Raw genomic sequence first — 26,624 nt, 5'->3', positions numbered from 1 at the left:
CACACTTTTGAAAAATGTTTTGAAATTTTTTCATTTTTGTATTAGTCTTGTAATTTTCTATCTATTTACCAAAAAACTTTTTGCACCCCCACTCTAACGCCCTCAAACCGCCAAAAACTGCGTTTAAGACTTTCCTTCTCTCTTCCACTAGCTGAGTAACGGGTATCAGATAGTCGGGGAACTCGACTATAGCGTTCTCTCTTTTTTATATTTGTTTGTTTCTTAACCCAAGCTGTTGGCTTAACTGCCACTGACATTCTTTAATTTTAGACCACTTTTTTATTTATACTAACCGTTCTGACTGCAAATAATTAAGCAACATTAGTTGGGGCAAGGGAACGGGAACGGCGTGCGGCATCAGTTTGCGAGAATCCAAATGTTTTTGTAAACTTTGCACGTAATTTAGCATTCGTCTGATTTTGTTTTGCACTATGTGTCCTCCGTTCTCCGTTTCCCCTAAACGAGTGTGTGGATGTGTGTGTGTGTGTGTGTGGGTGTGGGTGTGGACGTACCCGTCAAATGGTCCGAGAACAAAAACTGGACACCACAAACTGCATCCGTTTTACTGACCACGTAGACCCAATACACTGAAACAAACTATGTATACATACACATAATACCATACTATACATATGTCAAGTAAACTTTGTTGGCTTGCCAAAAGAAGTTTAGTTAAAAGAGCAAAACTAGTTAGTAAGTGATTCATTAATTGAAGTTATCACGTTGTTTTTATCAGTGCACCCACGTAGCATGCAAAGGCCGCAGGCGGCGTTTATTTAACGGCCGCATGTTGAAAACGGAAGCTGGCGAGGCACACTTACTGCCCAGCATCCTGTGCATCCTGTGCTCCGCAACTAGATGCTAATTAATCGAAAACTTAATTTTATCTGTTCGGAAAACAGCCACCTTTCGTCGCATAAAGGATTGTTGTCTTTGTGTCAACAAGTCAGACAATTGAAGTTCAAAAAGTCGGGCTTTTTGTGTTTTGGTGTTTTGTCGAAATGCAAATCGAAATCCAATAATCAAATCAACAAATAATCAAAATTCTGCAACAAACTGGCCCTAATTGCAGTGCCAATTGACATTGTTTGAGCAAACTTAACTCATTGCATTCGTCTGGGGAGCAAGGTGCTGAGTGAATAATGCAATTTAAATGCGGTTGGATTTTGTGGGGCCATATCCTCAAGTGTAATTAGAGTGCTTTGGAATGGGCAGAGTTAACTCAATGAACAGCTTCTCATTTGTAAATCGCATGCTAAGAAGGTCCCTTGATCATTTATCCATGTTTCTAGCCTTTAATTAACATTTTGACCAAATTCAACTTCGAACTTTGCCTAAATTGACCAGCAGTTTGGAAAGGTTCAAAGAAATGATTTAGGGAGCACCGTATATTTATATATAATTATAATAACACAATAAACTTTTTAAAACTTTCTTTAATTTTTCATAATTTTTACAAATAAATTGAAAGGGTTTCCGCACTGGTTTTTACTTGTGTAGAGTCATTAAACTGCAAAATATTTAAATTTATTTTAATTTAGTTGTAGTATCCAGTACATATATTATATATATATATATTTTAGACACCTTTTAAAATTCAATGCGAGTCACGTTCACCCTTTTCGCATTAAGGCTCGATAATTTGTGGCCCTAATGGAAAATGTTGAACCAATGATTATTAAATACAGCTGTAAGGGTTACGAAAGGATTCAGTGTTTTTTCTGAGTACATTTAAGATGCGCAAGGCAGCAAAAAGGGGCAGATATCCTTGCGAATTAAAAGTCAGAGTGTGTAATTAATGCATAAATGTGGGCGCAAGTTCATTAAAAATACACGCTTAGCTGAAGCGTGGCTGTTATGAAATTGTGACTTTATATGATATACTCGTAGTTGTCCTTAGAAAGCATTTCAAGCTTTAAAGACTGTGTTTCAACGACAGCGCCAACTTTAGTGATTTTGGCCAAGTCACCTGTCCAGTTTGAATTGTTGCGCTTTTGGCCAATTGTGCGTGAAAACTTTTCAACCGATTTTCGCCTCACGATTGATTTATGTGCGTCCATTTTGGGGTCTGCGAATGTGCCACCAAATGCAACCACCAATCCATTTGGGTGTGGAAAATGTTGTTTTAGTCGTGGAAATCGCGCAAATCACTGAAATCACTGAAATGCTGTGTACATTTAAGATGTCACGTGCAACTAATTTATGTCGCCAAAGCTTCGCTGAACGCATGCCTCCTCGGTATCAAAAATGTCAGATGTAATGAAAGTCGTAACTGATGATTACCACCGGCAATTGCTGCTCACAAATTGTGCACATCTGTGTATTAAATCTGCTTTGATGGCCAAGACTTTGTATTTCAGGGGAAAATAGGGGTTTTTACATATATATAAATATATATATATATATAGGAAAATGGGCATTGGCATATCAGTCATTAACAATTACTATAGCTTTAGGCCCAAAGCTGAAACCAAAAGGTACCAGGATTTCGAACAACATAAAATCCATCTAAAATCTATATAAGCTAGGTACAAAGAGTGGAATTTTCAGGAAGCAGAACAGCAATTGTGTAACACCATGTGAACTAATGAACCACAGGACGCAACCAAATTCGCTGCCCAATGATGACATATTTGCCATTCGATTTGACCAAAATGCATGCAAAACGTATGGCATTTAAACGTGACCCAAAACGCGCTATTTAACCTGGTAGGTCAACTCCCATTATTTCCTCAATAAAAGGGCCAACATTATGCCCATTAATTACGTCTTGATTGAAGGCGGAGTACTAGAGGTGGACATGGATATATATCTTATGGGTATAGTTGACGTGCCACGCCCATCTGGACGCCCTGCGTCGACAATAGAACGTGGACTTTCACATGGACGCAAGTTCTGGATTGGGGTTGTGGCTCAAGTTGGCACAAAAGGCTCCAAAAGTTTGCTCATTAATTATGGGAGCAACAAAAAATGAATGACGCCCAAAGCAAATTTGTGGAGTTGCTTTCGCCGCTTTTGAGTTCAATTGGTCATTGGCGACTTATGTGGCATTAAGTTGTGTTCACCAATTTATTAACTTCGAAGGCGGCCATCAAGATGCCATTACCGATAAAAATTTACATATTGTGCGGAAAGGACTTTCCTTCCTTCTCCGAAGATTGGGACTTATACAGTTGCGGTCAAGCCTATAGTCACATATATTTTAGATACTATTTCAAAAATATATAAATAATATATCATTTCAATAACCATAAGCATATATTTCCTTTATCCATCAGTTAGCAGTTGTAGTAGTCTTGCTTTGGCTCTGCACAAAATCGATCCTGCAGCCAGGATATCCAATGGTGTCGTCGTCATTAATCATTGATAATTCCTGCAAGGAAGTCGCAACTCCATTGTCAAGAAACCAATTTAAAGTAAATTAGCGCAGCGCGAAATGCTCGTCCTTTTGTGTGGGTTCCCCACCAGAAATGCTCGGATTGGTGGGTGGTGGTTAGGAGGTTGGGTGGATTGGGTGGATTGGGTGGCGGAACAGGTGCGTGTGCTTTGGGCCAAACAAATGTGGCAACTCGACTTGGCCAGAAGTTTGCACACACATGGCTGCGGTTGCCGTTCATTCGCTATCAGATCACGTACTGGAGCCTAGCTTAGCAGTGCGCAGAGGTCCTGCCGCTTATCCTGGCGAAGGAAAAGTCCTGAGGCTTGGCAAAATAGTGCAAACGTTCGCCCTGCGAATTTATTGCACGTGGCGGCAAGTCGGTCGGTTGGGTTGGACTGCAGATTAGACGCCCTGATAGACACAAAACGCCTTTTCCTCGAGTTAAACTCAAGTTTGGACATGGACATGGAATTTATTGCACGTTAACTGACACGGAGTCCAAAAAAGGAAAGAAACTCATTGGCGGCATCCCCCATTTTGATGCGATCTTCATTGTAGTCCTACTGTTTTATTTTTTCCGCAAATTGCGGCTGGCAAATGACTCCAGGCAGTTGGCTAAATGTGGCAAGTTTGGATTGATGACACGTGTTATCCTAGAACTCGAAACAGAAGAATGAAGTTCAAAACTCCCTTTACTTTGAAATACAATTATTAATTTAGGTTTTCTACAAGAACATCTTGTATATCATTACCCAATTAGGTTTATTATTAGTTCTGATAATAAGTAAAATCTTTTAAAATAAGAAGGCTTTAAAATCAAAGGCCATAGCTTAAACTAACTTAAGAGCAATGCAGCACCTTAAGAATTTTATATAAATTGAAAGGACCCCATTATGTTTACCCAATATGTTTACGTGTGTTAAAATCGCCAAGTGCGGGAATTCAAAATTCAAAGACAAACTAAAACAATTGCCTCATTTCAACAGGGAACTGGATGTCGAAGTTGGTCCCAACATGAAATACACGCCTGTGAACATAAAAATAAATAAACTCTTTTTGTAAATCATTAAATGCATTACGGAAGTAATAAAACAATGCATATGTGTTGTATACTCTTTGATTACAGGGTATAAAGTTCTGCTGTTTGGATATCTTGGTATTTGTTTTTATATGTTATTTTAAGATTACTATATATACTAATATAAATATATAAATTATTATTACTTTATGATCAAATGAAACTCAATCAACTTTAGTCAGTTCAATACTTTAATTTCCAGCTCTGTAACTACTTTTTTGCGCACAGCTGTAGCGCCGTTGAACTTCGACCTCGCCCCTGTGCTCACAAATGCTCACAAATCCCCAAGGATTGAACTCACTTTGGCCAAAAGAAATCTTTTAAACAATTTCTGCCCTGTTGTGCATCCCGTCCAGCTCCAGGGCGGTTACTTAAATTTTCTGATGGCTTAACTTCTTGATGTTGCAGGACAAGATTAACGCCGCTGTCCTGGCTGGACTCCCAGTGATGTCACATTGTTCAGCATAATCCATAATCCACTTCCAAAGAGCCAGAGGCAACCACATGGCTGTTGTCCCTGTAATCTCCACTAGTGTCTATCTGCAGGACAAACTGTAATTTTATGCAAAAGTCGCAAAATTCTACGTGCCCCTCCAACTCAAGATGATATCCGCACCATTTTGAAACGGTTTTTCTGAGGACTTAAGCTGATAGAGAAGAACACAAAGTGTAAACTGAAAAGTAAAGTTAACTTTACATGGTTCTACAATGTGTTAAACCATTTCATTTATTTAATTTATTACTAACTAATACGTTTATTAACTATTAACTATTGCATCTGTAAGTAAGAAGTAAACCCAAAAGAAAATTAAGAAAACCAATACTTTTTCCAAATCAACTGGAATGAAGCTAGTTCGATATGAAAATGACCCGAAACTGCTGCTTGAGCTGCATGCCTATAGGTAATTCCTATAGGAATCTCCTCTATGCCAAATCCCATATGAAATCCCACCAAACTGCCTGGAATCCTTCAAGATTCCGTAACTGGTGCAGAGAACTTCCGACAAGGAGTCCCTTGTGGATTCCTCCCAGTGACTTTCAGCCAATTCAAACTGGAAGGGCACACTCCACCGTACTGCACTCCACCCAACTCACATGCGGCATTTATACAAATTAAATTTTGTTTTAAATTCAACTTGTCGCAGTACGGCCATGCGACTGCTGCAGTTGACTTCGGCTTGAGGTTTGAGGGTTGGGCTTGGTGTTCATTGAAAAATCCGCAACTAATTAGGACAGACGGACGTGGAGGACGAGCGGGCAGCACGTAGTCGACGTGGACACCACTGCATCCTTCGCCGTGGGCGAGATAAGCAATTTTGGGGGTCAGGTGAACAGCCAGAAAAAACCGAAATGCATTGCATTCATTTATGCGGAATCCGTGTATCTGGACTGGGAAAAACTAGCCAAACTACAACAGTAATCGTTTTGAAAACATCTTGAAAAGCAATAAATATTTGTGTCCAAGCTTGCCTTTATTTTTATAGAAACTTTACTATCAATTCCATTACATTTATGCCACAGAAACATTCTTTGTTTGCTATATATCGGATTCATATGATTTTCTGCTAAGCATTTTACTTTTCTTACGAGACTGATAAATAAACAATAATAGCCACTGGCTGTTGTAGTATATCTAAGGTCTGCAATATGGCAATATGCCAAAAGTAAACAAACTCTATAAGTGACAGAAACTTTCACCCAGTCGCTTATTAATTCAGCACCAATTAAATGCCAATTTCTACGGCTGTCAACGAACTAAACCAAGCAATTGACACGTGGATTACGCCTATTTGGAAAATAAGCTGACATTGTGACCTGCTTAAACTATTGATTAGTGCCTGAATAATTGATGCATTGGGCGTATTAAAGAGGGGCGCTAAGAAAGCCAACACGGCACTTAAAGTACTCGACTAGACTTTGCGCTCCGTGCAGATTGACCCCTTTGTTTATCCGCCGGATACGCGATGGGCGGATGGCGGTACAACGTGGCCAACTCCCAACACCCAAGAGCCACGGCAGCCATTGGAAAAGTGCACCCAAGCGTAAACTGTTGATGCCCCCGAAAGAGAAGTAGTCACCAATTCGTCCCTTGGAGCCTTAAAATTTGCATTTAATGAGGTCGAGGTGCGAAAAATGCTGATTTAAGCAGGTACTTTGGGTTGCGATGTGGTTAAAGTGTCGTCGATTGGAATCGAATGCAAATTCGATGCTGGGAAATGGATCTGCTCACTATACTAGTGGCAAATTCCCACGGAAGGAGGCATATTGAAAGCCAAGCCAGTTGTTCATCATAAAAATGCCATTTCAATGACTTTGTGCCTCCAGAAACATATTTGTATCTAACACCTAAGTTCTAGGCTTAGTATCTGGTATCTAAGCATCTTAGTATCTAGTAGCTCACTTAGTTTAAACCAATTGTGAGCAGGTTATCCGCACACTTCAAATCAGATAGCTTTTTTGAGCCCTGCATCAACCTCAATATGGCAGTAAAGTCACTGTCACTGTCCAGATTCATTTTTGTGTAAAGTTTTCAAATCTGTGTCAGCGTAAAATGCTGGCGATGTCACCGAATGCCTAGGAAAATGAATATTTCCCAAGCCCAAACACCGCCAAGGATGAGATGAAAATGAAAACGCAGCCACATTTGAGCATTTCTACTAATTAAACTGACACGAAAGCCGCAAAGCAGACGAGTGCACAGAGTTGCGACTAAACCCAGTCGCAATTTTAATTTCGGTCTATAGAAAATGGGAATTCGTGTGCTTGGCAGCCGCTTGATGTCTGCCGCCTGCAGATTGGTTTTCGGATTCCGCCCTCCGCCACTGCCACTGCCAACTTCTGTTCCCTGCATCAGCACTCACCTCAGCGGCTCAGAGATCCAGGTGCTTGCCCAGCCCCGTTTCCTGCAGCAAACCGACGCCTGCGGCCAAGGAATGTCGCCCCATCATCGTGTGGAGTGGTCCAGCAGCGGGCTGCTCCTGGTGCGGCGCCAGCGGGGCACTACGGTTGACCAGGCTGCCTCCCAGCCAGCGGCGGTAGGTGTGCTCCGGATCGGTGTTCCAGAACTTGTGGAAGGACAGCGGCGGCTGCAGCTGCAGCAGTTCGCCGGCGTAGTCCTGCGGCCTGGCCTGATGCAATCCGGCAGCGGGCATCGCCGGCACGCCCAGCGCTTGGAGGCAGTAGCCCAGGATCATGTCGTCGGGTGCGCTGGCACTGGGGCAACTGCAGCGCTCCACGATGAGCCGCACCAGCGGCATGCTGAGCACGATGCCGGCTCCACCCGTGTGGTAATTGAAGCCGTCGGGAGCGTGCAGTCGGTAGCCATATCGCTGGCCCAGGTACACCAGCTCCGAGGCGTTGTGGCGGCACAGGAGGACGCTCAGTCGGGGCACACTGTTGGCGAAATGGGTGTGGATCAGAGGAGGGAGTATCGTGTATATCAATATAATCGTTTTTAATTGAATGCGCCGTCATGCGATTGGGTCGGAAAACATAATTGGAAACGAGACAGCGAGTGCCTTCGACAAGCCGAAGTTTGAATACACTCATGAATTATGTGGCACCTACGAGGTTTTGCAACTCAAGTCGTAAGATATTGAAGTAAGATATCGATGATGAAAAGATAGGTTTGAAGTTCAAAGCAGACAGACTGGGATATGCATATGCAAAGTGCTTTATAGGGTAGCAATCGTAGTACTATGTGCAAAACAGGCTTTACTTTAATAAATTAAAAAATTAAGCATCGGATCAGCAGCGCTCTGCAGTAATAAGGCCATCATTTCGGGGAGTTGGCCATTAAGCCTCTGTGGAAGTGGTCACTCCCAAGTATCCCCACTCATCCCCATCACTCCGTAAGTGGCGTCTCACCTCAGCAGCGTGTCATCGTCGACGAGCATGAGCCAGTGGATGTCCTGTTGCTCGCCGATGTCCTTGAGGGATAATCGTAGGATGGCCATCATCTTGGCACAGTGTCCAGACTGCACATTGGGTATTCCAGTGCCGATTGTCGGAATGCTGGCGTCTGTTGAGAGTTTCGTTTGGGGCAGCAGGAGTGGGGGAAATCGGAAAGTCAAATCAATGAATATTCAATAAGTGAACTCCTCGCCTCCTCCTCCGCCGCTGCAGGGGATTGGGGAATTGGAAGTGCGAGTGGGATTGGTGGCTGGCCAATCACAATGGTTGAAATTCAATGTTTGCCCAGGCATATGTACTATATACTCCCGTGGATGATTTGGGTGTGTGTTAAGTTAGGGGCTTTTGTTAGTGCCCCGCCCGCTGCTCCCGATCCCCCATGCGGTTTAATTGCCCGCTCATTGTCGTCGGCCTGCTCACCTGCCACATCGCTGTAGTATCTCCTGTTCCGGGCGTCGGCTGCCCAGGTGCGCTCGATGATTGGTATGCGTTCCTTGTGGAATTTCGCACAGGTTTTGATGGCGAAGTATATGTGCGATCCTGTTGTGTGCTGCTGCTCGTCCGGGTTGGGGTGGTGGCCAGGATGCAGATATGGAAACGGAAACGGAGGGTTTCAGTTCGGGGTCGATGGACAATTTATGGTTATGGAGGTTTCAAATGCTAATTGCTTTGGCTGCATCTCGAATCTGCTTGACTCTGCTATCAATGAACTTTGATTTAAAGGCTTTAAACTGCCTGCTTTTAGAAAGTCATATTTCTGAACTATTGTTAAAGTCTAAATCTTAATAAAAAAAGGCTAATTAAACATATTTTTCCATTTAGAAAGCAAAGGTTCCATTACTCTCGCATCAATGCAAACCTGAAAACTTCAATACACTTATGAAACATGGGCGAAACTTGTCATTTTTGCAAATACCTATCTTAATCAAAAGCCCCTTAGCATGATATATGATTTTGCTGCAACGAGGCATGCGAGGCATAAATAAACTTACACAGCCATTCCTCCGCTGCCCCAACGAAGTCAGTGGCTCCTCCGGCTGCGCGTGCAGCACACATGCCACTTTCCTGTGCGGCACGGATGCGGCGGTGGGGCAAATGTAGCTGGCACCTTTCAGCATGATTCCTCCGGAAATCGGGGTGCTAATGTGCGGATGCGGCGATACATTGTCGAATATAAAGCGCGCCAGCTCGTGAGAGGCATCAATGGAGAAGTCGCTGTGAAGGCTGATGTTGTGGCCATTGGGAGCCACCAGATCCGCCAACCTGGAAGTGATTCATTCAAGATATGCCTCTATGATTGCTTCGCTTATCAATTATCCTTTTCTTTTGCATCGCCATGCATTAGTGATAACTTTCCCCCATATGCTGCTTAAAGAGGACTCACCTTCGCAACAGAGCACCAGAGAAAACGACTCCGGCACTGAGCATGGGGTACGGGAACCGCTGGGGATCCTGGTAGTTCGAGAAGTGGTGGATAATGGTGGCCTCCGCATCGTAGAGGGCGTGGCCGTAGAAGGAGAGCTGGAGGAAGCACAATGGTACAGGGCACAGTTGTGGCCTCCGGGGGCAAACTCACCTCCCTGGGGTCCTGGCGACGCAGTTGCTCGAGCAGGCCGCGCAGCGAGGTCACACGCGTGTTGTGTTGACACCATATAATCCATTCCGTGCGCGCACCCAGCACACGTGCCTGGGCTCGCAGATGAGGCAGTGCGTCCACCAGGGTCCAGTAGTTGAATAGCTCATGCATCACATGAACCTTCAGGACAAAGTCTCCGGAGAAGATCCCGGCCAGCACCAGTGCTCGCTGCTGCTCCAGCACGCTGTGCGATAAGGCTGAGCACTCATTTCTCGCCTGCAAAGGATACGGTGGGCAGGCGACGACCAGGAGCACCTCCCCTGGCTTTTCGCTACCGCGGCAGAAACTCACGAGGCACAGAAGCACCAGCAGCACACATATCCTACCAGGCATGACTACTGTCTAACTGACTACTGTCTCCAACACATTTCCTGATATTTTCTTAACACCTGTCCTCTTCCTACCGGAAAACGGAACACGTCTGTGCCAATGAACGTGCGCTGTCGTACTGAGGCAGCCGTGATTTAATTTTGGCGCAAAGCCGAATTGTTTTGTGTCCTGTGGTATCAATTCGGCATTTAAAGTGCGTAGTCCAACGCGCAGGCGCCTGTAAGGAGCTGTGCTTATGAATGAATCACAAGGAGCATGCAACAGTTGGTTTTGTAGTTCAACTGAAGATGCGTTTAAACTATATGATGTTTTAATCTATGTAACATTTTAATTAGTTTCGATAATGTGGTTGAAATTCCAGATGGGAAACTGTGACAATGCAGAATCGAACAGCTCTCCATTCAAGAAAACCTTTTATTTGGAATTAGAACGTAGTGCACAATAAGTGCGCTACATATGCGTACAAGTAGGGGGAATAGAAAAGCAATACTATTAGTGCATAGGCGAGGCCAGTCGCGTAGTTGTCTGCATGCTGTTGCTGCGGTTGTTCGACTTAAGCCGCAGCTCGTTCACGAGCTTAAATAGTTGGTCCTGCTTGGAGAGCAGTTCGCGGGTTCGCTGGCAGCCGTGCTGAGGAGCGCAAAGTCCAGGATTCCAGCGACAGTACAGGCCCTTCCACAGGCGAACGGATCTCACGCTGGCGATGGGACGCAGCACCAGCTCGGCCCCGTGTGTGAATGAGGGGAAAAGCGGATTCAAATACTGGTCCAGCGAAGAGTTGATGTGCGTCCACAAGGATGTTGTCTTATGCTTCAGATCTGCAATAAATGTGAGAATTACTTTCAATTACTTTGCATGCGAACAGCAATCAGTCTAACCTTCGGCCACACGCTCGGCCTCAGTGTTGCAGAGGAAGGTGCCAAATCGACACGAGTACAGGTGATCCACGATGGTTATCAGGAAGTGCTCGTTGAATTCGAACGCGTTGTTGAACTGCTGGCTAACCTGCCAGACGCTGTCGATGAACTGCAGGAACACTGGGGATCTGTCCGCATCCGAGTGCTTGTTGTCGCCGTGGCCAATGCGTTGCTGGAACTTGTGGCCAAAGGAGAGCCACTCCTTCTCGATGAGAACCTCGAAGCCGCGCACTGTGCGATAGTGCGGATCGAGCAGCAGCATGGACAGGGCCGTCAGCTGGGCTGTGCGATCCCAGCCGTCCGAGCAGTGAACCACGACGGAGGTGCTCATGGTCTCCACCTTGTCAACGATCCTAACGGCACCGGCCAGGATGCACCTAATGTGCTTTAGCCACAGTGTGTTGTCGATGGCCGTCTGCCACTTGGAGTCGTCGGTGGTGGGGAAGCAAGCCTCCTTCACTTTGCGCAGACTCTCCCGCATCACGTGGATGTTGTGAATGTCGAGAAAGTTGATTTCCACGTTCTTGTACGCGTCCTCCGACTCGTAGCCGCCGCCCTTGGCCTTGTTGGCAATCGCATTGGCGCTTGGCCGTGCATCCATGATGGTCAACTTGTCTGACTGGGCGTTCGCCTCCATGATAAAGCTTAGGTACGCCTCATCGTCGGCATTCCGCTTGCCACTCACACCCACCAGCGGCTGGGAGCACCGCGTAATGGTCGCCTGAGTACGGGGATTCATCCAGGACAACACCGGCAGGCGGCAGCGCGAGCGAAACTGCGCCACGCGCCTCAGGAAGTCATCGGAGGCCGCCTTGGGCACAGCCCACACGGCCGGATAGCTGTCGCAAATGGCGTAGGACTCGTTTAGCTTGGTCGCCCGCCACATGTCGTTGGGAACGCCCAAGCGCCGCAGCTCCGCCAGCGGCTCATATACCGCCCATCCGTCCCAGCCGCCGTTTCCGTTCACCGAGTTGGCCGCGGCGTGTGCGAATGCAAAGAGGCGTCCACTGTACGAGAGCGGGAAGGCATTGGCCTGCAGTTTCTCAAACACCGTCCTGCGCGAATGATTCTGCTGCTTGTGGGCGAAGCGCAGGTTTCGCATGTCCTTGCAGAATATCTCGATTCCGTACGAATTCTCGCCGCGCGACGTGGCACCGCCAATCTTCTCCACGCGCGCGATCACGCCCAGAGGCACGTCGACGACGACGGGCGGCTCCTGATCCCGCAGAGGAAGCGACCGGAAGTAGAGGCGGTAGTTGGTTATGGTCAGGGCGCCGAACACGGGACCGCGGTAGGGACACACGTAGGTCACGTCGTTCTTCTGATCCTGGTCCTCCTCGCCCTCCAAATAGCCGAAGGGCGTGTCCCGCAGAACGCCGTTCTCCCCGCCTCCGTGCTTTGAGCCCAGTGAACTGGACTTGGAGCTGCTGTCCAGGGAGTTGCTGCTGGCAGTCTTGGAGGCCAACTTATCGGCCAGGCTCGCGGAGGGATCCATTGTGGGATGGACACGAGTGGTGTGCGGCTATTGTGTTGCTGGTTGTGCAGCTGTGTTTTCTTTTCCAATTGTTAGCTAAATGCAATTCACAAAAACTCATGCAGCAGTGCTGCCAACTCGCCTAATAACACAATCATCTGGAAAAATTTCCCATTCCTGGGGTAAAAGTACCAAAGGGCAATTTTCAAATGGCGCGAAATTTGATTTTTATTTATTTAAATATATATTCTTACGTTAGATACTTAGCTACGGCTAAAAAATTATAATACAAATTTATATTCTAGTAAATCCAAGTTAAAATAATTCAACGGGAATGCAATAACAACTTAAATGTATTTTATTTTTATTAAATTAAATGCTAGAAGCGGCGTCTTCTTTTAGTTTACAGCGCATTGCTGGGGTGACAGGAAACATCGGTCCATGTCCTGGGACAATAAATTCGCACAGTTGTGCAATTTTACTGCGCTCCTCACGCTGGACCTTCTCATTTTCGCTCCCAGCATCCATCCAAATGTTCTCGTCTTCGATGTCCTCGCGTCGCTCGAAAAGATCCCCGGTGATGCCGACGCGTCCTCCCAGCTGGGTGTTGTCCACAATCACGGAAACACAACTGAGGGTGTGTCCCGGCGAGCGTCTCACTACCACCTCGGCATTCGAGTCCAGCGCCAGTTGCTCGTCCGGATTCCCACTGTCAAGGTGGTCCATGTATAGGTCGTGATGCGAGGCACATGCGCCGACCAAATGCATGCGAGCCTTCTGAAACAGGTAGTTGCAACCGATGTGGTCAGAGTGTCCGTGGGAGCAGACCACCACGTGGATGTCATCGACGCCAAGGCCTTGCTGCACCAGCAACGAACGCAGGTGCTCTCCATCCCAGGCCGTCATGGTGTCCACGATTATGTTGGTGCCATCTCGGCATCGGACCAGTGTGCAGGTGCAGTTAGCCCGCATGGCGGTCTCGTCTCCGTCTTCCTGGCGGGAGTAGCCCTCCTGGAGCACGATCACCTGGTTCCGTTGTGCAGGATCAGAGTATGCCATTGTCCAGTTCCTTAAGCATATTAAATTGTTTATTTAGTGTTATCTATGCAGTTTAATTGTGAGGTAGTCGGATTTTAGTCAGCTGCTTATCAGCTGTTGCAAACAAACTGAAAAGCCAACTTTTGAACAACCTGTTGCAAACTAGAGTTGCCACATTTGTTTTAAATATAACTATTAACCAAAAAGCTAAATATATTACAGATAAGGCAAATTTTCCAACGAAGTCAAAGTATACCGCTTATTAACCGTTCAGTAAATATTATAAAATGTACACTGTACATTTTTATAAAAGATTTTCGTTTAGTATTGGTTTCAGTGTATGGTTAGTTATGACTATATGGCAACTCCAACACCAGCTGGTCGCCAAAATCGCCTCACATGTTTATACGGCGTAATTTTGTTATTATTTAACGATTTCTGAATAAGCGCGAGATAAAGTGGCATGTATCTGAACCACCTGCCGCGGACACAATGCAAGTACCTACAGTACCTGTTGCAGGTGCGTCAGCTTCAGCTCCTGCGACGTCACGTTAACATTGGCGCAAAGCCGCCCATTCAAACAGCTGCTTTGCTGCCGGCATTGGGACACAAACTGAGGAAGCACTCGCAGCTGGTGAACGGAGATATCCAGGAAAAGTTTGGCGTGGCACAGGAGCCGGATGCTGTGCTAGCCCGACTGGAGGAGGCCAAGACGGGTGACCAGCTGTTGGATGTGTTGGAGAGCTGTGTTGGCCTGCAGAGCTTGCATGTAGTGGAGGGAATCTCTTTGCTATGGAGGCTCTATCACGAAGCGGACCAGCCAAGTAGAGATGCCATCACGGAGCGCGTGCTGCTTAAAGTGCTACCAACGTTGAGCCCCCATGTACACCAACTGGTGATCAATGATCTCAGTAGGTGCTACCTGTACCTGCGCAAAATGCACATACCAAACTCGGAGCCAGTCGTAGAGGCCCTGCTGACGAGAGCTCTTCACTTAATCGAGGGACAAGTGGATAATGAAGCCGTTCCCTTGACCGCTTTGTCTCGCCTCTCGGTGGGAATCAACTTGGAACGCGACTTCTTCACTCCGCTTGTGTGTAGGAACTTTGTGCCGCACCTGGAGCATCATATAAATCGGTGCCACAGCGAGGAGCAGGTTCGCCTTCTGTCCACATGCCTCTTTCAGCTGCACTTTCTCATTGACGACGACCTGCTTACACGCTTTAAGTTGCGCTTGACTGAATTGATGCAAAGCGGCGTCGTAAGCTATAAAACTCCCAAGGCTCTTCTTAAGGTGATCCACATGCTGAATATTCCAGTGTGGTCACAGAATCATACCCAATTGATTCGGGACGTCATGTTGGCATTGCGACCTTGCATCCACCAGATAGAGTCTGCAGATCTAAAGAGCATGTGTCGTGCGTTTCTCCACCACCAAGAACCCGCCGCACTGATGGAGCCGCTCCAGAAATCGCTTGAAAAGTTGCTGCAGGATGAAAGCTCAGCTGACGCCCTGTCGTGTGCAGTTCCCTTTGCCACGCCCCTGCAAAGAGACAAGTACTTGCATCATTTTAGGGAACTGCTCTACTCCGAAGAGGCCTGGCTGCTCCCCAATGCGAGCGGACACTTCTTCAGTGTACTGCGTGCATTAAAGGTCTCCGACATTGGGCTCTGCAACACATACTGGTCAGGAGTTATACAAGAGCTGGAGTCCAGTCCGGAGGAGCAGTCACACCTACGGTTCCTGAAACACTGCCAACGCTATATGAACTTTAATAACAACCTGGGAGGCACCTACCGTCACTTGGAACTGGAGCGAAAGTTAAGTCGCATGTGCATGACTGCTATGGAGGAGGACATTGCGGGAAGGCTGCCAGCGAAGTTCGCACGACTTGCATCCTTTGTGCTAGCTTACGGACAAACTCCCCTGGCCTGGAAAAAGTTTCCCAACTTTCTGTTAAGCAAAATGCTCGCCATGGCTCCCCAGCTTGCTATCCAGGATTGCTTTCTACTCAGTCGGGGCATGCAAATAGCCAGCGAACTACGCTTTCGCCAGCATCTTCCGTCACTAATTGGCATGCAGCTCTCCACTATGGACAGCATTCTCATTGCTTGTGCTGAGAGGCACTTGAGTGATGCCGAAAAGGACCCTCTGAATGCTAGCGAATTGAGCATGATTGTCAGAACACTCAGTCACCGCAAGAGTAAGTTAATAACTTCGGTTTAATTCCTATATAAACAATTGTAACCCTTTACAGAGCTGAAGAACACGGTGGTTTATAACCAAGCTTTGGCACAGTACAAAAGTCTGCACTGCAAGGATCTCAATTCTCGGGTGGTTCGGGACATGGCCTACAACTTCAATGCTTCCAATTTCTTTGTTCCCGAGCTCCTGGAGTCCATGTTCGCCTACATTTCCGAACAGCACGAGCACGTTACCGGCGACACAGTGGAGAAAGTGTTGACTTGTTCGTACAATTTGGGCTACATGCCAGCATCCGTTGAGGCTTTAAACCACGCCTCCGAAGTGCTGCTAAGGTGGGCATAAATATTCATAAAATGTTCAAATCTAAAGTGTTGTATTCCCTTTAGAGACTTTGACCAGATGAGTGGATTGTCGATTGTCCAGGCTTGTCTAGCACTGTGCTACTACAAATCAATACCTGAGCAGCTAATCAATCAAGTGTTCTGCGTGAAGTTCATTCAGCGAATCGAGGATGAAATACAGGTCTGCTACTCAAAAGCAACTTATCCAGAAAGGGTCCTTAACCTGGTTATGCAATTGAATCGCACCGTATGCCTGGACTTTCCCGAGGCCAATGTGCCCTGGTTTCAACAGAACTACATCGAGGCGCAGATCAGCAAAAGTATTCCCAAACTCTCATTCTCCTATAAGCGTTCTTAATCACATATTCCTTATAGAATCAGTGATACCTACTGAGTCCACAGCAGAGGTGAAGCAGCTGCTGCAACAGCTTCTTCAGAATGACAACCACTTCCGCTGCAACCACACTACTCCCTATGGCTACCAAATAGACTTTGTGATACATTTCGACCGGGATAGGAAGCCCATCCCAGCTCCTCCCGTGGAAGCCACCATGCTGGATCGCATAACCAAGTTGGCACTCAAGCGAAAGTGGTCTTATTCATGTATTTTATTAATGACTCCAATTTCAGAGTGGCAATACTCCTGCTGAAGCTCGACTCTTTTTGTGAAAACGATCTGACTGCCTTGCGGGGTCCCGAGTCTTTGAAGATGAGACATCTAGAGATGATGGGCTACAAGGTGATGCAAATCAACGAACACGACTGGAACTCCAAGTATATGGCTTCCACAGCAGCTAAGGCCAACTACCTTAAGTGCTTGTTACAAATTTCACATTAGCTTTCATTTGTTTCCGTCGCGACGGCATTACTTTAGCAGAAGTATGTTTATTTGAGTTAAAAAGTTGATTAGGTATTTAGGTTTATTTTATAAAAATAGTAAAGAAATTCGTGTATTGTATATTGTATTTGGATGTATCAGGTCATAAATGCCAAGAGTGTATTTAACTGCTTTCAATTCCTCTAGAATTGCTATTGCTCCGACTGGACACACCAGTTGTAGGCGTTGTTAAACATAATCTGCCAAGGACTTTCCGACTGTGTGGGGGAAACTTCGAACGAAGACGGCACATAGGGCCACTGGTACATGGAGGAGCATCGCTCAGGATGTGGCATTAGGGCCAAGTGACGTCCATCCGTCGAGCAAAGGCCAGCAATTCCCTGAGGACTGCCGTTCGGATTAAGCGGATAGAGTTCCGTGGGCTTGCCTTCATCATCAACATATTGCAGTGTCACCAGCTGTTCCGACTGCAGTTGGTTAATGAGTTTCTCGTCCCGGAATGCAAAGCGACCTTCACCGTGAGCCACCCAACAGCCCAGCACCAGATCCTTCATACTTCCGAGCATGATTGAGCGATTGCTTGGGATCTTCACGGTGGCCCAACGACACTCAAATCTCTGCGATCTGTTATGCAGCAGGGCCACGTCAGGATCTGCACCCACCTGGCTTCCCGAGCTGCCCACAAATCCAATGAGAGTCATCAGCTGGCAACCATTGCAAATGCCCAAGGAGAAGACATCCTGACGACGCTTGAAAGCCTCGAACTGCGGCAGCAAGCGGGGATTGTGGAGGATGTTTGCTGCCCAACCCTTTGCGGATCCCAAAGTATCCGCATAGCTGAAGCCGCCCGGGAAAATCAGTCCACGGTATTGGGACACGCTAGCGGTGCCTGAAAGAACAAATCAATTGGATAAGTCATTTCCCTATTAAACAAAATTTACCATTGAGCCTACCTTGAAGAAGATCCGACATGGTCACATCGTGCACCTCGAAGTTTGCCCTCAGCAGGCAGGCCATCATCTCACGCTCACTGTTGACGCCCTCCTCACGGAGCACGGCCACGCGAACTGGAGCGGAGGATCGCTTGAGAGCTAGCTCGGCCTGCAGATTCTGTGGTCCCTTATACTGGGGTGCTTGGCGGTACTCAAGGCTATTGTACTCTGCCTCGGCGCACTCCGGGTTGGCCTGAAGCTTTTCCAGCTCGTAACTGGTTCGCTCCCACTTCTTGTAGAGCACACGGAGTGGCTGGTCCAGTAGCTCCGACTTGCCGTTCTTGAGCACCACTTTCGAATCGAGTCCGAATCCATCGGTCACACCCAAATAGTAGTTTGGTACTCCTGCCTTTTCGTAGGAGGATCGAACTCGTTCCAGGTCTGTGTCCAGTACTTCCACCACCCATCCACACTCCTCAGCGAAGAGAAGAGCTAGTTCGGGACGATTAAGCTTCTCGACAGCTTTATCGAAGTTCTTGAGCTTGGCCAAGGGCTCCGATAGATCCACTTTCAGGCCACTCAATCCTCCGATGGCCATCTCCAAGAGGCAGACCAGCAAACCTCCGTCGCTGACATCGTGTCCTGCCTGAAGAAGTCCTTCGCCCAACAAGGATTGAGTAACTGCAAATGCTTTGCCCAGCAGATCACTTCTTGTCAAGTTTGGCGCCTCCTTGCCCTGCTGCGCGTATGCCTGAGCCAGAGCCGATCCACCGAGGCGAGCGCTGTTCTCCAGATTTATCCAGAGCAAGGAAGTCTTCGAGCCCGCGCCAGGTCCTTTCAGATCAGGCGTCACCTTTAGCCGCACATCCGGGCAGGGGGCATAGGTGGAGATGACGAGAGTACCAGGGGACTTTATTGTCTCACCGCCCACCTTAGCCGCCATGGACAGAGAGTCCTTTCCTCCATCGATGGCAATGTGAAGCTCCTCAAGAATCTGACAGAGCTCCTTGCAGGCGTCGAACATCCTGGCACCCTCGCCAGGCAGCTTTGCAGCCCACATCCAGTTGCCAGAGCACTTGACGTCCGCCAGTTCGCTGATCTTCACAAACACCAGGTTACTCAGCGCTTCAGCCACACACATCCTGGCCATTGCAGCCGGATCGAGGAGTCCCTTCAGTGGCTGGGTTCCAATGGATGTGGCGATTCCAGAGTGGCTAAAGTGGGAGACGGTGGTTAACGCGTAGTCCGAAAGCGGAGCTTGCAGCGGTCCCACGCACTGTTGCTGTGCGATCAATCCTCCGACGCAGCGATCCACCTTGTTGGTCAGGAAACGCTTGCTACCGACTGCCACTAAGCTGAGAACTCTCTCCAAGGCTTCGTCCAGAAGCAGGTCTTTCGGCAGACTCAACTCCTTGAGCGGCGTCTGCTCGCGTTTCAAGTCGTACGTTCTCTTGGGCATGTCGCCCAAGACGTACTTAAGTTCCAAGTCGAACGGTGAGACTGGGCTGCGATTGGACTCGTTCAAAGCCTGTTCCAGATTCTTGGGGGCAGGCTTCTCCAGCAGCGTTACTCGGCCATCTCCTGTCACCACTCCCACGAAGCTGATGGGACAACGTTCACGGCGGCAGATCTGTTCCAGCAGCTCGCGTTGATCAGCGTCGCAGAGAATGGCGTTGTTTTCCTGGTACTCGGCACCCCACAGTTCGAGGGCAGTGATCGTGGGATCGCCGAGTTGGAACTCCTTGGAGAAGATAACAGCTCCGGCGAAGCCTGGTTCCACCAGCTCCTTGAGCACGTTGCCGTTGCCGCCAGCTCCCTGGTCATGGATGGCCAGGATGGGGTTTTGGTCGCCCAGTTCTAGACAGGCTCGCACCACGCGGTTCAACTTGTTCTCCATTTCGGCGTCTCCTCGCTGCACGGCGTTGAAGTCCAGTTCAGCATCTCCGGAACCTTGTATCTCCACGGAGCTTGCGGCGCCGCCACCCACTCCTATCCTGTACACTGGGCCCCCGATCTTGGCCAGCAACTGACCACGAGCCGGCGGCAGCTTCTCGCGCATGGAAGCGGGCATGGTGCCCAGGCCACCACTGAACATGATCGGTTTCACGTACTCATCACGCTGGCTGGCATCAGCCGCACTGTTGAGTCCGTAGGAGAGGGCAAAGCCGGAAATCACTGGCTCGCCGAACTTGTTGCCGTAGTCGGAGGCGCCATTGCTCGCCTCTATGAGCACCTGAAGTGGTGGCGCAAACGTCGCAGGGTATTTATAGTCCGAAGGCTCGTACGGCTGTTTGTAGCCTGCAAGGATACGAAAGTCGTTACTAACCTATAGCAATAGGGTATGCAATTGAACAAGTGCTCACCTGGAATGTGAAGAGCGCCAACACAGTAGCCAGCGGTGCCAGCGATCGGAACGCCTCCTCTGCCCACGCCCTGGACGTCGCGCAGACGTCCGCCAGTGCCGGTAGTGGCTCCACTGAAGGGTGCCACTGCAGTGGGCATGTTGTGGGTCTCCGCCGTGAAAATCAGGTCGGACTGCACGCCCTGCAGACGCACTGCACCGGGAGCGACGACGGAGGACGGGACTATGGCCTGGTGTCCGAATCCCACCATGGCGCTGCTGTTGTCGCTGAACTTAATGGTGTTGTTGGGGTTCGTGTGGGCCTGCGTGTCCATGATCATGCGAATCAGCGACTTGGGCTGCTCCACCCCGTCGATCACCATGCGTCCGCGGAAAAACCAGTGACGCGAGTGCTCACTGTTGCTCTGGGCGCAGTCGAAGAGCTCCACAGTGGTGGGATTGCGGCCTAGCTCCTTGGCAAACAAGTCGTGGTAGTAGTCCAAATCAAAGTCGTTAAAGGCTAAGCCGAGCTCCTGATTAATCCGCTCCAGCGCCGCCCTTCCCTCCTCCAAAACGGGCACGAACTGCCAGTTGGTCTGACGCTCAGGTAGCTGCTCGTCAAAGCTCGCCTTGGGGGTGTTCTCCTCGGTGTACAAGCACTGGGTCATGCGATCGCCCAGCAGCGGAACGAACTTGGCTGCCTCCGGCACCTTTGATCCCTCGCCAAAAGTAACCAGATAGCGGGTGGAAGTTTCCACGCGACGCACCTCAGAGTAGCCGAGATTCTGGAATATGTTCACGCAGTTGGTGGAGTACGGCGTGGAGAAGTTAAAGCGCGGTCCGATCTCCAGGAGCAACTGCCTCGGTCCTGTCGACTGCAGAGCAGGTTGTCTGGACAGGCTCTGGCCATTGCTCAGCGGCTGCTTCACCAGCCACACCAGCAGCTCGTCCAGGGCCAGAGAGTGCTCTGCCTGGGCGCTGTACTCCAGATGATAGCAGCGCTCCATGCGCACGGACACCACGGCGGCGTCCTCCTCGCGCAAACGGCGCAGGACACCCTGCTCCTCGGCCGCGGAGTGGGCCTGCACATCGTAGAAGCAAAGGATGACCATGTCGTGGGGCTGCAAGAAACGAAATGCTGATTGAGTACAGACAGTGTGCACTCCTCGCTCGTCGAATCGCGAATGATCTTGGGGAGTTGCGAAGCGGTTGACGACCAGTGGGGCCGTGCCCACGCTGGGGGTTATCAACTGGCGGCACCTATACCACAGCCCACATCCCACATCCCACAGCAGCGGATCAGGTTACAGCCGAGCGGAATCAATGGAATCGCCTGCAGCAATCGCTGCACTGGCGTCACAACTTGTTTTTTGTTTTTGTCCGCCTCGGAGTTTGCTGATAAGCCAGCGTAAACATATTTTCCATTGCGAACGGAAACCAGCCCGGCTGAATGGTCGGAATTCAGTTAAAATGTAAATAATAAACGCCAACTACCCCAAATTGAAGCACAATAACACTGAGCGGAGCACACGTGCGTCTCAATTGCAAATTACGATCGTTTTGGGGCTTTAGCTCGGTTTCCCCTCACTCCGCGGCTCAATCCACCACACTGCTCGTTGACCGGTTGGCCAGTGCTGCACAGCGATGGGGCCGCCTACCATTCAAATTAACCCTTAGGCGGGCAGAGCTTTGAAAGCTTACGCTCATTGTACTCATTGCGTAACATGCAAGGGTTAATGCTATAGGGGTTCAATGAACTAAAAACTTTGATTGTAATCCATATGGACTACTTGTTTATTTTTAATTAATGCTTAGGAAAACTTCTAAATATTAATAAAGAAGTTACGTCTGTTGATATGTTAGGTACTTCTACCCACAATAATATACAAATGTACTCAAAAACATATAACTATAGCGATTTGATCAATGAACTTGTTTCCAAGCACCCACTCTCCCCTTTATCAGCCAGACTGTTCAAACACATTCTTCGCCACTGATAACCCTGATAAGCGTTACATATATCAGTCTTCAGCTCATCGAGCTAACTATGCACACAGTTGGTGAGCCACAGACGGTTTCTAGGCACGTGTGCTCTTAGTGATATGCGAATGAAACAGCCGCCAAAATCGCCAATCGCGTATGTATAAAAAAACCCACAAATCGGCTTTCTTGGGTTTTATTTATACACAGAATGCTTGAATGCATCGCTGCAGTTGCAGTTCTGAACGCAATACAAATGCAAAAGGCGCAGTACATGTGTGCGGCGAATTAAAATTAAACAATTGAACTTGACACTGGCTGGTCGTAGGCAAATATGTCGTTTAATTGCTCCTCTCGTTCTTCGAAATCTGCGGCGGTTTACAAAGCTTACATTGACTATGTACTTTAGGTATATTGATCTGCATAAATGGGGGCCAGCACTAGCGTGAGCTCCCTCCAGTTCTGCCATTCGGGGACTTCTTATCGGCCGTCGGCCAGCAGAGATGACTAATATAATAGCCGGGTCGTTCGAAAGGGAGTTATTATTATAAAATATATGCATTGAATGGCTTGAGAATAGAAGAAAGTGTTTGCTGTCCCACGTGTTGCTAGATGTCCATCTTGCCATCGATTAATTAGTTGTACTAAAACGGCGACCGAACGCCATCTAAATAATTCACTACTGAACAGCCCCCGCGCGACCTTGCACTGTCGCCTCGTCGCCACCTACGTAATGTGCATCGCCTTCGCCGCCTTGGCGGCCTGCGAACTGATCTCGTCCATGCTTTTCCGCGCGCTCTCCGTCACCTCGTCGATGGAGCGCCGTGTGTTGTGCAGAAGTTCGTCGGTGCCGCGGGCGATGCCCTTGACCTCCGTGTTTATCAGCCCAATCACCCACTCCAGGCCCTGGCGTCCCTTGCCCGCATTTGTGCTAATGGTCGAGGTGAGCAGGTCCTCCATGTAGTGGGACAGCGGCACACCGAAGACGGTCACTGTGGCCTCCTGCTTGAGCAGCGTCTTGCTAGCGTCCGACGGATGCGGTTCATAGTAGAGCACCTCGTCCACGCTGATGTTGCGGCAGAAGGTGAGGTTGTTTGTCTTCAGCACCATCTGCTTGCGCTCCGGATCCACTGTGGAGCGCTCGCTGGCGAAACAAGTCTTGGCCGTGCCGATCAGCGCGTGCGTCCACTTGGGGAAGTACCACTTGGACTGGACCAGGCGATGCGTGTGCAGCACACCGTCCACCACACGGCGCTCGACCACGTCCGTGCCAATGATGGAGGGCGTCATCGGGTTAGGGTACTTGCGCCACGCCGCCTGCGTGACCGTCTCCCAAGGGTGGTTGAATATGTGCTCCGATGTCCAGATTTTCATTATGCAAGCGCCGTTGTCGTCACCGTCGGGATGTCGGGCTGTGTATCCTAAATGGGCAGCCGAGATGTGGGCTGACCTGAGCCTGCGGGGGCAGACGGAATGGAATGAAACGGGGGTAGCGTTAGCTGAAGTACACGGCACGAATTTTGACGGCAATCTCGAAATTATTGAATATTTCCGAGACAAGTTACGAGAGCTGACCTTTACTCGTGCTGTGCTGCTAGAGATGACACTGGCTCCGATACACAGCGCTATCGCTGGGGAGTGCATGCGCATGGAGTGGACACACTGGTGCGAAAAAAGCAAGTGCAGCAAGCACCCTGTTTCGGTAACTTATTTATTAATTTATTTACTAAACAATCTAATGGTTTCACTCTGCCATTGCACGGCAGCAACCTATTCCGGCCCGAAAGTGCGTGCGTATTTTTCGTAGGGCAGCTTGTCCAATCGCTGCAGGCGGCTCTGCACGAATTCGCGAAACTTATGCATTACAGCGGCATCCGACGCGATTAACTTCCTCTCCTCGTCGATGATCTCTGCCAGCTGTTCGTCGCTGTCCGCCGCCGCCCGACGTGCCACCGAACGCTCCAGACGAGTGCTGATCTGGTTGACTATCTTCTCGCTCTCGTAGTCCATTATTTTGGCCAGCGCCTTGGCCGGCGTGCGTCTCGGATTGCGCGACTCGGGAATGGTTGAGGCATCCAGGTCCGCCCCCTCTCTTACCGCCAGCGTGTGCAGCTCCTGCTGCTGCTGCTGCTCCGGCTCCTGATTTGTTTGTTCAATGAACTCCGCCAGCGAGGGCTCATCCGGATGCAATTCGCTGAGCGTCGAGTTGTTTTGAAAGTTGGTCAGGTGGAAGGTGCCATTGGTATCGTAGAACTTGTAGCCCAGCATCTCCAGCGCTATTTCCGTGAGTAGGTACGACATTTCGCAGGATTCAAACTTTGTTTGTGTTTGCTATCAGATCGACAAGAAGAAATTCCGCATACAGCAATCGATAACCGGCGGAGGTGTGGCAGCACTGGCCATCAGCTGTTCGCGCAGCGTCAATTGTTTCTCGATTTGCATTTTTTTACCTGTTCATCACAATAATAAGAGGCGAGAGAAAGAAATAGGACACCAATATTCACTTTTGCTTCGAATGCATCCCGAGACAGTGCAGCCATGAAGATCAACGAGAAGAACCTGTACGTGTTTGCGAGAACGCCGCCCTTTGACATGGAAGGTATACCGAGCCTTTTCGCTCGTCTATTAATAATCATAATCCCATAATCCCCGAAACGCCTTGCAGGCTTCCTCAACAAACGGGGCGAGGTCAACAAGGCCTTCCAACGCCGCTACTTTGTGCTGAAGGGCAACCTGCTCTTCTACTTCGAGTCGCGCTTGGACAAGGAGCCCCTGGGGCTCATTATTGTCGAGGGCTGCACCATTGAGCTGTCCAACGAGGTGGATAACTACTGTTTCGAGATCGCCTTCAACGGCAACCGCACCTACATCCTCGCCGCCGACAACCAGGAGAGCATGGAGACGTGGATGAAGGCGCTTACCTGCGCCGGCTACGAGTACAAGCGCATCATCCTCGCCGAGCTGAAGCGACAGCTGCAAGAAATGGAGGACTCGAGAAACAGTGAGACTGCACTGGACCTAATCCCATAATCCCTGTTCACTAATCCGCGTCGTTTAACCCACAGAGATGCTCGGCAGCGCCATTGACGGACCGCAAAGTGCCTCGGAGAGTGCGAAGCCCAGACCGCCGCCCAGACGGACGAATCCATTCAACAGACCCGCTCCTCCGCCACCAGACAGCTCGCTGAGGGGTGGGGTAGTCATGTCACCCCTGCCATTTATTAACGGATACTTCGGATCAAGCAACGCGCGGCTGCAGCAGGAGAAATTGATGAGCCAGCAAGGTATACACAAGATTCCTGCTTAATGTATTTACTCTTTAAATGTATGTAGAATGCGGTTGACTGTGGGTATAGATATGCAGAAAGTAGTTGAACGGATGAATCACAATTTTTTGGGTTTTTATGGAGAATGATTACACCGATCATTTTGCCTGTATAAATTGTGGTTCTTGATCCATCTGATTTTAAGAAGTTCATTTCAACGGAGACGCTTGTTACAAAACTAAAATTTTTCAGTTTAACGGCATAGGGAACTGTAAACACAATCATACGGCATTTGTGCCCCCAAAACCCAGCTGTTTTGCACCATCACAACGTGAGTCTACCGTTAGTAAGCGTTAGACATAAGGGCAGAATACTCCCAGTATAATCCGAGCTTCGATTGCCAGCTTATCGTTGCCATTTACTCGGAGCCAATCTTGTTTAGTCAGCGAAATGCCACTGGGCGACATTCTCTGCAAAATCTGTTGCATATTCCCAAAGCCAGGCTACAGGCACTTTCTACTTGCAGATGCTAACGGAAACGGAAGCCCCAGTGGAACGCCCAGGGCTCAGCGCCGTCCCACACCCGCTCCTGGTATCGCCAACAGCGTCTTCTACCCCGACGCCCGGGATCAGGGAGCGGTCAACAACAATCACAGCACCATCAGCGCTGCCGAGCGCCAGCGTCGGCAGGTCAAAGCACTGGAGGAGTTCGCACGCAACCACGAGCGCTTTCGCAGGGAACTGATGCCAGATGTGTCCGCTTACCGCGAGCGCCAGGGACAGCCGCTCATACAGTTGTGATGTAGGAGTGGGCTGCTCCAACAAGAAGCCAATGTATTACCCGTTTTGTGCTAAATCAAATACGTTTCAAATGAACTATGCTTAATTTCCATACATGTGTTTGTTTTTTGAATAAACAAAACTTTAGATATAACTATCATGACACTTCTGTGTTT

The 26,624-nt window shown here is 48.7% G+C and overlaps 8 protein-coding genes across 13 annotated transcripts; 2 read left to right on the top strand and 6 right to left on the bottom strand.

Moving 5' to 3' along the window:
- Nucleotides 1-1,370: 1,370 nt before the first annotated feature.
- LOC6528073 (beta-1,3-glucosyltransferase) lies at nucleotides 1,371-10,452 on the bottom strand. Of its 4 annotated transcripts, none has more exons than XM_039370536.1 (7): nucleotides 9,946-10,452; nucleotides 9,754-9,890; nucleotides 9,362-9,632; nucleotides 8,790-8,931; nucleotides 8,325-8,478; nucleotides 7,319-7,850; nucleotides 1,371-1,510 (listed from the first exon to the last, which is right to left on the bottom strand). In XM_039370536.1, exons 1-6 carry the CDS (start codon nucleotides 10,336-10,338, stop codon nucleotides 7,328-7,330), a joined length of 1,620 nt encoding a protein of 539 aa, XP_039226470.1. In that variant the 5' UTR covers nucleotides 10,339-10,452; the 3' UTR covers nucleotides 1,371-1,510; nucleotides 7,319-7,327. The 4 variants fall into 4 exon arrangements, with proteins under 4 accessions (XP_039226470.1, XP_002089140.1, XP_039226471.1 ...); XM_002089104.4 differs by having other exon boundaries at nucleotides 8,790-8,922; XM_039370537.1 differs by lacking the exon at nucleotides 1,371-1,510 and adding an exon at nucleotides 3,816-5,131.
- A 214-nt stretch (nucleotides 10,453-10,666) lies between these two features.
- LOC6528072 (myotubularin-related protein 2) lies at nucleotides 10,667-12,862 on the bottom strand. Its single transcript, XM_002089103.3, has 2 exons — nucleotides 11,214-12,862; nucleotides 10,667-11,153 (listed from the first exon to the last, which is right to left on the bottom strand). Exons 1-2 carry the CDS (start codon nucleotides 12,745-12,747, stop codon nucleotides 10,828-10,830), a joined length of 1,860 nt encoding a protein of 619 aa, XP_002089139.1. The 5' UTR covers nucleotides 12,748-12,862; the 3' UTR covers nucleotides 10,667-10,827.
- A 204-nt stretch (nucleotides 12,863-13,066) lies between these two features.
- LOC6528071 (metallo-beta-lactamase domain-containing protein 1) lies at nucleotides 13,067-13,898 on the bottom strand. The gene has a single exon (XM_002089102.4). The coding sequence runs from the start codon at nucleotides 13,783-13,785 to the stop codon at nucleotides 13,099-13,101; it is 687 nt and encodes a 228-aa protein (XP_002089138.1). The 5' UTR covers nucleotides 13,786-13,898; the 3' UTR covers nucleotides 13,067-13,098.
- A 235-nt stretch (nucleotides 13,899-14,133) lies between these two features.
- Nucleotides 14,134-17,311, top strand: LOC6528070 (FAST kinase domain-containing protein 1, mitochondrial). 2 transcript variants are annotated; one of them, XM_002089101.4, is made up of 5 exons: nucleotides 14,137-15,968; nucleotides 16,023-16,302; nucleotides 16,357-16,631; nucleotides 16,687-16,882; nucleotides 16,942-17,311. In XM_002089101.4, the coding sequence occupies exons 1-5, from the start codon at nucleotides 14,228-14,230 to the stop codon at nucleotides 17,147-17,149; spliced, it is 2,700 nt and encodes an 899-aa protein (XP_002089137.1). In that variant the 5' UTR covers nucleotides 14,137-14,227; the 3' UTR covers nucleotides 17,150-17,311. The 2 variants fall into 2 exon arrangements, with proteins under 2 accessions (XP_039226522.1, XP_002089137.1); XM_039370588.2 differs by lacking the exons at nucleotides 16,687-16,882; nucleotides 16,942-17,311 and having other exon boundaries at nucleotides 14,134-15,968; nucleotides 16,359-16,498.
- Nucleotides 17,151-22,018, bottom strand: LOC6528069 (phosphoribosylformylglycinamidine synthase). Its single transcript, XM_002089100.4, has 4 exons — nucleotides 21,917-22,018; nucleotides 20,445-21,543; nucleotides 18,103-20,379; nucleotides 17,151-18,038 (listed from the first exon to the last, which is right to left on the bottom strand). Exons 2-4 carry the CDS (start codon nucleotides 21,532-21,534, stop codon nucleotides 17,341-17,343), a joined length of 4,065 nt encoding a protein of 1,354 aa, XP_002089136.2. The 5' UTR covers nucleotides 21,535-21,543; nucleotides 21,917-22,018; the 3' UTR covers nucleotides 17,151-17,340.
- A 706-nt stretch (nucleotides 22,019-22,724) lies between these two features.
- Nucleotides 22,725-24,115, bottom strand: LOC6528068 (protein slowmo). The gene is made up of 2 exons (XM_002089099.4): nucleotides 23,978-24,115; nucleotides 22,725-23,858 (listed from the first exon to the last, which is right to left on the bottom strand). Exon 2 carries the CDS (start codon nucleotides 23,774-23,776, stop codon nucleotides 23,129-23,131), a length of 648 nt encoding a protein of 215 aa, XP_002089135.1. The 5' UTR covers nucleotides 23,777-23,858; nucleotides 23,978-24,115; the 3' UTR covers nucleotides 22,725-23,128.
- LOC6528067 lies at nucleotides 24,100-24,703 on the bottom strand. The gene has a single exon (XM_002089098.4). The coding sequence runs from the start codon at nucleotides 24,701-24,703 to the stop codon at nucleotides 24,173-24,175; it is 531 nt and encodes a 176-aa protein (XP_002089134.1). The 3' UTR covers nucleotides 24,100-24,172.
- Nucleotides 24,704-24,859: 156 nt separating this feature from the next.
- Nucleotides 24,860-26,613, top strand: LOC6528066 (sesquipedalian-1). Of its 2 annotated transcripts, XR_005560106.1 has the most exons (5): nucleotides 24,860-25,001; nucleotides 25,068-25,403; nucleotides 25,468-25,686; nucleotides 25,921-25,999; nucleotides 26,195-26,336. XR_005560106.1 is itself a non-coding variant. In XM_002089097.4 (4 exons), exons 1-4 carry the CDS (start codon nucleotides 24,941-24,943, stop codon nucleotides 26,467-26,469), a joined length of 891 nt encoding a protein of 296 aa, XP_002089133.1. In that variant the 5' UTR covers nucleotides 24,860-24,940; the 3' UTR covers nucleotides 26,470-26,613. The 2 variants fall into 2 exon arrangements, 1 of the variants encoding a protein (XP_002089133.1); XM_002089097.4 differs by lacking the exon at nucleotides 25,921-25,999 and having other exon boundaries at nucleotides 26,195-26,613.
- Nucleotides 26,614-26,624: the final 11 nt, after the last annotated feature.

This window comes from Drosophila yakuba, chromosome 2L (genome assembly GCF_016746365.2).
Source record: "Drosophila yakuba strain Tai18E2 chromosome 2L, Prin_Dyak_Tai18E2_2.1, whole genome shotgun sequence".
Taxonomy (NCBI): Eukaryota; Metazoa; Arthropoda; class Insecta; order Diptera; family Drosophilidae; genus Drosophila; species Drosophila yakuba.
This window is presented reverse-complemented; position numbering and strand designations above follow the sequence as displayed.